The 9,816-nt window shown below is 42.4% G+C and overlaps 2 protein-coding genes across 2 annotated transcripts in view; both read right to left on the bottom strand.

Moving 5' to 3' along the window:
- Positions 1-348: 348 nt before the first annotated feature.
- Positions 349-6,911, bottom strand: tsc22d4 (TSC22 domain family member 4). The gene is made up of 5 exons (XM_088433942.1): positions 6,712-6,911; positions 3,368-3,891; positions 1,931-2,052; positions 1,817-1,853; positions 349-824 (listed from the first exon to the last, which is right to left on the bottom strand). The coding sequence occupies exons 2-5, from the start codon at positions 3,872-3,874 to the stop codon at positions 615-617; spliced, it is 876 nt and encodes a 291-aa protein (XP_088290068.1). The 5' UTR covers positions 3,875-3,891; positions 6,712-6,911; the 3' UTR covers positions 349-614.
- Positions 6,912-8,003: 1,092 nt separating this feature from the next.
- Positions 8,004-9,816, bottom strand: part of mogat3a (monoacylglycerol O-acyltransferase 3a) — a 6,222-nt gene continuing 4,409 nt past the window's right edge. Inside the window, exons 6-9 of the mRNA XM_088420066.1 lie at positions 9,764-9,807; positions 9,575-9,665; positions 8,294-8,402; positions 8,004-8,206 (exon numbers count right to left, since the gene is read on the bottom strand). Of these exons, the coding sequence (XP_088276192.1) occupies positions 8,052-8,206; positions 8,294-8,402; positions 9,575-9,665; positions 9,764-9,807 (399 nt within the window). The 3' untranslated portion in view covers positions 8,004-8,051. The remainder of the gene's footprint in view (positions 8,207-8,293; positions 8,403-9,574; positions 9,666-9,763; positions 9,808-9,816) is intronic.

Raw genomic sequence — 9,816 nt, 5'->3', positions numbered from 1 at the left:
CATTGATTGTCCTGCGGTTTTTGCGACGTTCCGTCGAGCGGCGGTCAAATTAGGTCAGCAAACACAAAATTCCTTGTTGACTTGCGTTCCACCAAGTGTCTCATCACTTCAGACTGCAAAGACACACCATACCATTTTTCATTTTTTTTGTGGGTGTTAACAAATGGAGATAGTATGATAGGACTGATGCCAATGATCAATTTGAGTGGTTGAAGGACTTAATATATTCATAATTAACTTTACTTAATACGCCTTTAAAAGCTTTTACGAAATTAGAAAAAAAATGCAATGTGTATCGTTTGCAAAGTGTGTGTACGAGGGTTAAGAAAACAACCAGTAAAGTTTTGTTGTATTGACAATTTATTTTCCAAATCACTCCATCCTGCACCCATCAATCGCAAGCGATCAAATGACCCATCTTTGTTTATTTGATGGGCTGCACGGTGGTTTAGTGGTTAGCGCGTCCACTTCACAGTTCTGAGTTTGTGTTCAAATCTCAAATAGGGCCTTTTCTGAACGTGAACGGATGGCCTCCAAAAAAAATGGTCCATGGATGTCCATTCGTCAAGAGTTTTATTTGACAGAACTGTAAGGCAGTGTTGCCGCGGCGACGCTTACACCCCCCTTTGCGCCGGACTGTTATCCCGTCGATTGGTGGGTGCAGCGGCAGGCGAGGGAGGCCTGGGGTCCGAGTGCGCTCGCGCACGAAGCGCGCGGTTCTCGGCCTCAAGCTGCTGGTTTCTTTCTTGTAGTTCTCTGATTTGCTCCCTTAGAAGCTCCACCTCTTCTCGTACGGCTAGCATCAGGTGACTCTTCACCAGGTCCTAAATGTGGACACAGACCGGAGCCGAAATAGTCAGTCCTAAGACAGGTCCAACTTTACTCAACACTACACCCTACAGGTCGTGTCCTTACAAGGCTTGTGTACATTTTGTTTCGTTTTTGGGCTTTTACTGGGGTTTTAATTATGTTTTTGAATTATGGTGTTTAAGTTCATGTTTGGTTCCCCTTGTGCCTGTCCTCGTTAGTGTGATTGTGTCCACATGTCTGCGTTAACCTGCTTCCCTTGTGTTGGCCAATCAACTTCCTCTTCTAATTGTATCTTATCCAGGTGTTTCGTGTTAGCTTGTTGATGAGGGCGTATTTAGTTTCCAGGTTGCGTTCAGTTCTTGTTGGGTCATTGTCTTAAACGTACAAATTAAACGTCCTAAAAAGGTGCCTCTCTCTCTGCACTCATCACCTACACACCAGCACCATCTCAAGGCGAACAAGTGAACTGCATTCATATTGTCAACTTAATATGATTAATTTAAGGGTTTAGGATCATTATTTTTTATTATTATTTTTTCCCTGGTTATATCTTGATTATTATGCACTCATGTAATTCCAACATGCATTTGTTACCGTTTTTGATGCTTATTTATAATTAAATATTAATTTAAAGGGTTCAAGAGCATTTTGGGGGGCTTGGAAGGGACTAGGCTATTAACATATAAAAAACGGCTCTACCTTTGAAAGTTTCATGTTTTGAAATTACTTCCAGAACGAATTCATTTTGTAAGTAGAAGTACGACTGTACTGGGGATTGAATGTCTGGACTCAAGGGGGAAAAAAAACATGACAATATATCTGAGGTTGAATGAGTTGCTATGTTTTTGTTGTCGACCATAATTCAATTAGAAACAAGGTTTTAATGACGCATTCAAAACCTAGCTAGTTTCCCAATCCACCGCAAGGGCTAGCGGAAGTGGCATCGCACTAGCTTGAAAAGGCTACGTCAGTCATCACTTTGACACTTCGGAAGTGAACTACTAACCATGGCCTGTTCGATCTTGTTGTCGATGGCAACCACACTGGTGAAAAACAAAAAAACATTTAATCACAAAAAGGCCGGTCGTCTCGCGATGTCTCCTGACTTTTCCGAAAGTACCTGATGTCCGCCGGCAGGCTGAAGGCAGCGTTGTGGTCCAGGTCGAAAGTCGCCCGAGTGGGGATGAGCGTCAGTGTGGGAGGGGGAGAGCTCGGTTGAGATCGAGAGAGCCTGAGGACGGACTGACACACAAAGCGGAACAAAAAATATTTTGAATTCCGTCCTACCTCCAAGTCTCGTTTATGTCCCTACAAATCCATCCAGGTCTTTTCAGATCCCTAAAAGTATAAGCATGAGTCCCTTCATGCAATAAAAGAGCCCGAGAGGTTTCGTCATGTCATTCAAAGTTTTTCCAAGTCTCAAATCTCAAGTCCCAACAAAGCGTTACATGTCCCTTTGAGTCTCATGTCTCTACAATTCCAGACAGGTTTCTTTTCCATACAGCAGGTTTTTGTCCTCCATACAAGCCTCTCAACACGTCTCAGACGTTTTTTAATGTCCCTTCAAGTCTCATGTCTGTAGAAGTCCCTGCATCAGTCTTGAAGTCTTATGTCTCCTTATGTCCCTCACAATCTCTACATTCACCTAAAAGTGTCTTTGTGTCGTGTCCCCGAAACCTATATCTGTGTAAGTCTCTTTATGCCTCCGCGTAACGCAATTTTGAGTCTCCTTCTACAAGGCGTGTTCCAATAAGTTCCTACGAGTCCCTTAGGGTCCCCCCGTCATTTCCCTACAAGTCCTGTCAAGCTTCTTTATGTCTCGAAAGATCATATCCGTAAAAGTTCCTAAAGTCTCTCAATGCCCCAAGTCATGTCCCACTACAATTGTCTTCATGTGCTTCCGTCCCAACAAGTAACTTCATGTTACTTCAAGTCTCATGTTGCTTCAGGTCCCTGCAAACCTCAAGTCTTTATGTCTGTCACCGTCCCTGTCCCTACCAGTCTCTCCATGCCCCTCCAAGTCACGTCCCACTACAAGTCTCTTCAAGTCAAGTCCCAACAAGTATCCTTATGTTCCTTCAGGTTTCACGTCGCTTCATGTCCTTGCAAACTTCAAGTCGTTATGTCTGTCACAGTCCCTGTCCCTACCAGTCTCTCCATGCCCCTGCAAGTCATGTCTCTCAAAGTCATGCGTCACTACAAATCTCGTCACGTGCCTTTAAGTCCCAACAAGTATCTCCATTTCCCTTCAAGTCTCTTCATGAACCTACGGATGTCTTCATGCCAACACAAATCATGTCTTTTTAAGTCTCCTCATCCTAAAAGGCATCTTTTCACATGTTTGCACAAGTCTCTTGTGGTTCCTTTGTCATGTCCCAACAAGTCCTTTCAAGCCTCTTCATGTCCCTAAAAGTCATTTTCCCACAAGTTCCTACAAGTGTCTCAGTGTCGCTACAAGTCCTCTCCTGCTGCAAGTATCTTCATGTCCCTTCAATTCCCAACATGTATCGTCATGTTTTTGTTGCTTCATGTCCCCATTGGGGATTTCTGTTCATACCTGCCCCACGGCATTCGAGGCCAAGCGTAACGGAGGAGGCGGGGAAGGCGCAAGGCGCCCCGCCGTTTCCGCATCTTTGGTTGGCCGAGACGGTAAATGGACCGCGCATCTAATTGACTCCAGAGACTCCAGCGATTGGGCATGTCTCATGCTGTCCATGACCCGCTTCAGCCCCGGCCCTTCCGGAAAGTCCGTGCACATCCAGCGTCCGCGCCCGTACGTTTCGCCATGTCCACGCCCACCCGCGCCGCCCCCTGCCAAGCGAACAAGTCGGAACCTGGAGGAGGAGGCGCCCGCCCCCTGCCCTAAGGCATCGTGGGAAGTGTGTTTCCTCTTTAGGGAGGGCGTGGTGGGCTGGGAAGAGCTGCCTCGAGGACTATGGGAGGCAGCTGACGACTGGACCACTGTCAGGATCACGCCGGGAGCTGATTGGCCGGGCCAGGTTGTACTGAAGTCGGATGTCACGCTGGTGATCTGGAAGCCGCTGCGCTTCTTTTCACAGGTCATCACCGAGCATACGCTCCCTGGACGCACACACACAGGTGGGCTTTGAAAAATCATGCATGTAAAATAGAGAGTGGGGGCAAATGTAACAATATCTTGGTCCAAATGAACAATTTGTCTTGGTAGCCCCTGTCACCAAGATGGACTGGTTGAAAACAAATCTATGGATGGGTTGGGCACATAACCACCTACTAGATTGGTCAATTTGAAACAATTTTGGGGTTGATTTGACCAATCCCTTTTTAGAGTGCAGACAAACTCCAGAAAGTAAATGGGCCGATGGACGGAGGTATGGTTATATGGACGGATATGGCCAATGGAAGGATGGATGATCGCTAGCTAGCTAGGGAGACATGTGGATGGAGGAATGGATGCTAGCTAGCTAGCTTGACACACAGCTTTATAGCTAGCTAGCTCGGGAGACAGCTAGATTGATGGATGGATGACGGCTAGCTAGTTAGCAGCAAACTACTGTAGATGGATGGATGATAGCTAGCTAGCTAGTTCGGGAGACAGGTGGCTGGCTGGATGGATATAGCTAAAGATTGGATGATGGGTGGATGAATAATGGGTGGATAAATGGATTGATGATAGTTAGCTCGCTTGACAGACAGATTTATAGCTAGCTAGCTCGGGTCAGCTAGATGGATGGATGATAGCTTGCTAGTTAGTAGCTAGCTCGATGGATGGCTGGAGGGACGATTGTTAAATAGTTAGTAGCTAGCTAGCTAGATGGTGGATTATAGCCAGCTAGGGAGACTGTTGGATGGATGGTACCTAGCTAGCTAGGGAGACAGTTGGGTGGATGGATGGATATAGCTAAAGACTGGATGGTGGGTGGACGGGTGGATGATGAATGGATTGATGACAGCTGGTTAGCTTGACAGACATCTTTATAGCTATCTAGCTAGGGCGACAGATACAGTAGATGGATGGATGATAGTTAGTTAGCTAAAATGGATGGATGATAGCTGACTACTTCGTAGCTAGCTAGATGGATGATAGCTAGCTAGGGTGATAGACAGCTTTATAGCAAGCTAGGGAGACAGCTAGATGGAAGGATGATCGCTCAGTAGTGAGTAGCTAGCTAGATCTGGCCCGCCAGATCATTTTTTGTGACCTACGAAATGCCGATTTGACGTTAAGTTTCTGGCTAAAATACCAAACTTGCAAGTTGTCTTTAATTTTTAAAGTATTAAAACCAATGTTCCCAATCTCTTTTTTAAACAGTTTTTACTGGCCTCTGATTTCAAAACTAGCAAAGGTCTGTGACGAACTTGAAAATTACTTCACAGTCGTTCCGGCCCTTTGACAGAAACCATAACTACACGATAAAAATGAGTTGGACACTTCTGAGCTAGACGGATGGACAATGGATAATTGACCCGTGGGTTTGACAATAACTCTATTGAGAATGCTCGAGTTTTTAAGGCCATGCGCATGCTCGATTTGCTCAAAATCTCGTTCTTACGGCGATGTCAGCGTTGCACTAACCGGACTTGGCGAAACTCAGGCATCACGGAGCCGCACAAAAACAAATACTGTAACTTCTCTTACGGCGGTGAGTGACATGTATATAATGTGATGACAGTAGAAAGTAAAGCTGCAACGGTTAATTCATCTCCAACTAATAACCAAATGAATAATTATTATTAGTTAGAAAATAAGAAATGGAAATGACATGATTTGTGTCATAAGGTTATTAGTATGCCGTGGTTTCCATCAAACTTACCATAACTCGTACGCAAAGAGTTATTCCCAATGTTTCACTGACTGGAATTTTGCCATAAACCAGAATGTTGACTGCATGACTGCGTGTCATGAGGGAAAATGGCGGTTCTCAGGCTTCTCAGCATTGCTGCACAACAACAGCTTGCTCATCATTTTCGGTGAAAAATTCAGCAAATAAGAGTCAGAGTGAATGGTTAAATGAAAAATCACACCAGTGATTTTCAAATAGCGGCACGTGAAGACACTCATATGAGATTTGAGAAGATTCTGCATGTAATCTGTTTCTTCTTAATGCAATGATGAAAACATTACACATTCTTTTCAAATCAAGAGCAAAGTAGTTGGAATATGAAGCAACCGCTTCTTGCTCGTTACTCACTCCTTTCCAAAATATTGCATGTCTTTATTTTATTAAGTTTCATGCAGATGTGCATTGTCATAAGCCCCTCAGGTCCACAGGTATGACAATTTAGGTTGATTATTTTTTATTGGACAAATATGTATCAGTAACTAAGTTAATGATTTATTGTCGTGAACGGTTCTCTACTGCTACCCACAAACAGGACGCTTTATGTTTAATATTTTTCTGTGGATAAGTTTTTATTGATTTTTTTTTTAGAACAGGTCTGACACTTTATATTGATTATTTGTTGTGGAAAAATATGTGTTGATACTGAAATGAATATGAAATGGTGACCAAATAAATATTTTAAAACGACATATTTTAGAGCTTCAGAGTTTCAATACCGCGATACCGTGAAATTTAGTTTGGGCCCTGCGATTGGCTGGTGATCAATCCAGAGTGTACCCCGCCTTTCAGTGGTCTCAAGCAAGACCCAAACGAGGACAAAAAAAAAAAAAAAAAAAGATTGATGGAGGCTGCGGAATTTCACCGGATCCTTCCCCAAGCACAACTCAAATGACACGTCAAAATATTTACACAGAGGGAGGAGCATTTCCCACTTCCATGGTGCACTCATACCGGGAATTTTCAGAGGATGAAGTAAATCCTCTATTTTTAATCAACGCACAATCTGCTTATTTCTGCACGTTGAGAAAGTTGCGCAATATCAGCTAGCGTTTGATATTTTCTTGGAGCAAAGTCTCACCTGCTTTTTTTGCGTCTTTGGAACAGTTGTCAAACTTCCTGTTTCTGTCCTCCACTTTTCTTCTTCGCTCGTCCGGTCAGCTGCCTGCCGCCTACTTTACTGCGCGTGCGTCAAATGCAGACTTTCTCTTGCCAGAAATGCGAGAAAAAAAACAGGGACGCAAACGGTTCTTCCACATTTGTTTCGTCCTCGTCTGCTTTGGCTTCAATGCGGTAAAATGGCATTTTTTTTTTTTTGCCACGCGTGACGTCACGGGACTTGAGGAGAACACGGGTAAAAGCCCCGCCTCCGTTCAAATGTGACGTCACAATAGAGCGATTCTTTTGTTTTTTTGTTTTTTAAATCGGAAGAACATACCAGTTTAGCGCGCATGCGCAATTTACGGCTGACTATTTATTTTGGGGGGGATTTACAGATTAAAAAAATTAAAATGTTAAAAAAAATCAACCATTTCCTGTCATTCAACTGTTAAAAATACAAAAGTTTACCCAATATTTTCCCTTTATTCTTAAATTAAACTGTATCATTAAATGCATTATAATTATTATGTATTGTAATGATAATCGTCATACGTTATATATATTTTTCCTGCATCATTTAGCACTAAGTCATTACTTATATATTTGATTTTTATCCATGAACTCAGCAATTGTATCATTTAAATAACAATTTAAATAACATTTCAATAATGAACACGTGTTCAAAGTGTGTTAAACGTGCATATAAAAAAATTCTCATTCATTCTTAAAAAAATACAAATATTCACAATCTGCTTCATTTATAACTGAATTACGACTATATTGACTTATATTCATACAATTAACATACAAACAACTTTTTAATGGAATAAGGGTGTAAAATGTTTCACTTTGTTTTTTAGTCATTTAAATTTATTTGAAGACAAATGTTAAAAGTGCATTTAAAAGATTTTTCCTTTTCTTGAAATAAAGGGCATATAATATTCACCGCAAATATTTATTTATAGCTCAATAATTACTCAAATATTACGTTATATTCATATTCAGGATATTAACATTTTAAATGCATAAAATGTATATTTTTCTATTTTTTATTCTTTTTGATTAAATCAAAGTGTTAAAAGTGGGATGTAAAAATGTTTTTTCTTTGTTCTTCTGTCATGGTGTCAAACCCATGGCCCCCGGGCCGTTTCTGGCCCACAAAAGGGTTTAATCCTCCCTGCGAGATTTTTTTGTCCATTATAACAATGAGCTGAATTTTTTATTCATAAATGTAAAACTACCCCTTTGTATGAAGCAGAAAAAAAAAACTCCTTTGTCATGATCATTTTTATTGGATGGAGAGAAAAAAGTGCAAAAAGTTCAGGTGAAGGTCAGGTGTTGGTGCTCCTGAAGACCGTATTCGTGTTTGTGCCTCTCGAACAGCTCGCTCAGATGCTCCAGGTAAACTTTATGAAGTGCGTCGATATCCTGTATGCTGGGACTCTGACTCCTGGACACCTGGATCGGCTTCCCCACTGCGAAGGGACAACGATGCAGAGTGGCGCTGAGAAACGGAGGCGGGGCTTCGAACATGGGCCTTGCCGTGATTGGACGGATCGTACCGACTGTCAGTATGGCTTTCCTGTGCGGCAGCAGACCGAAGCTGTACTGGAAGATTCCTCTGCCGTTGATCAGAGGTAGGGATATTCCCATAATGCTTTGCAGCCGGTTCTGCCACACAACAACAGCCTTCATGTTCCTACAAGACTCTCTGTTCACTTCCATACAAGTCTAAGAACGTGTCAACAAGTCAATCCCGTTCCAGACTCATGATCATACCGGTTCCTAAAAGTCTCTTCAGATCATGTCCTTTCTAGATTCATTTTCCTACAAGTCTCTTCAAATCATGTCCTTTCTAGACTAATGTTCTTACAAGTTCATGAAAGTGTCTTCATATTTCTCCAAATCGCGGCCCTTCAAGGCCCATGTTCTTAGCTAGAAGTCTATTCATGTTTGTCAAGGTCATGTTTTTTTCTAGATTCTTGTTCTTACAAGTTCCTACAAGTCTCTTTATATCTCTTCAAGTCATACCCTTTCTAGACTTATGTTCTTACAGGTTCTCTTCAAGTCATGTCCTTTCTAGACTCGTGGTTTTACAAATTCTTACAAGTCTCTTCAAGTCAAGTCCTTTCTAGACTCAAGTTCTTACAAGTTCCCACAAGTCTCTTTATATCTCTACAAGTCTTTCCCCTTCTACTCATATTCTTAGAAGTTCCTACAAGTCTCATGTTCTTACAAGTTCCTACAAGCCTCTTCAAATGGTGTCCTTTCTCGACTCACATTCTTACCAGTTCGTACGTCTCTTCATGTCTCTGGAGGTCATGTCCCGTCTAGATTTGTGTCCTTACAAGTTCCCACAAGTTTCTTTATATCTCTACGAGTCATGCCCCTTCTAGACTCATGTTCTTACAGGTTTCTACAAGTCTCTTCAAATCAAGCCCTTCTTAAACTCGTGTTCTTACAAGATCCTACTAGTCTCCTTATGTCTTTACAAGTCATGCCCCCTTCTAGACTCATGTTCTTACAGGTTCCTACAAGCCTCTTCAGATCATATCCTTTGTAATTTATTTTCTTACAAGTTCCTAAAAGTTTCTTCATGTCAAGTCCTTAGACACGATCTTACAAGTTGTCACAAGTTTCATGTCTCCCCAAGTCGAGGTCCTAGGAGTCTCTAATTGTCTCTACAAGTCATTCCACTCTTCTCCTCGTTCCTTTGAGTTGTTTTACGTCTCAAGTTTGCCCATGTTCACAACCTTTTGACACAAGTGCAAGTTCCAGCCACCCCTTTTCAGCGCAATGACTCTCATGCATACGACCGGTGTCACCATAGCAACGAAACTCACCTGCAGTGTCCTGAGAGGAGAGCCGGTAGGGTTCTGAACCTGATCAAAGAGCTCGTTCTCTCCGAACGAGAAGACGGGTACAAGTTGAGCTCTGTGCACATGCACAAACACACGAGTAGAAATACAAACGTAAACAGGTCATTATGCTTGTGCTAGCCCCGCCCACCTCCTCTCAACCCAGTCACACACCCGTGTCTCATTGCCAGTTTGATGAAGCCCTTCCGTTTCTGGAGCTGGAAAAA

Source organism: Hippichthys cyanospilos, chromosome 1 (assembly GCF_059441005.1).
Source record: "Hippichthys cyanospilos isolate Australia breed blue-spotted pipefish chromosome 1, RoL_Hcya_1.0, whole genome shotgun sequence".
NCBI classification, from domain to species: domain Eukaryota; kingdom Metazoa; phylum Chordata; class Actinopteri; order Syngnathiformes; family Syngnathidae; genus Hippichthys; species Hippichthys cyanospilos.
Note: the sequence above shows the minus strand (reverse complement) of the source record. Positions and strands in the feature narration are given on the sequence as shown.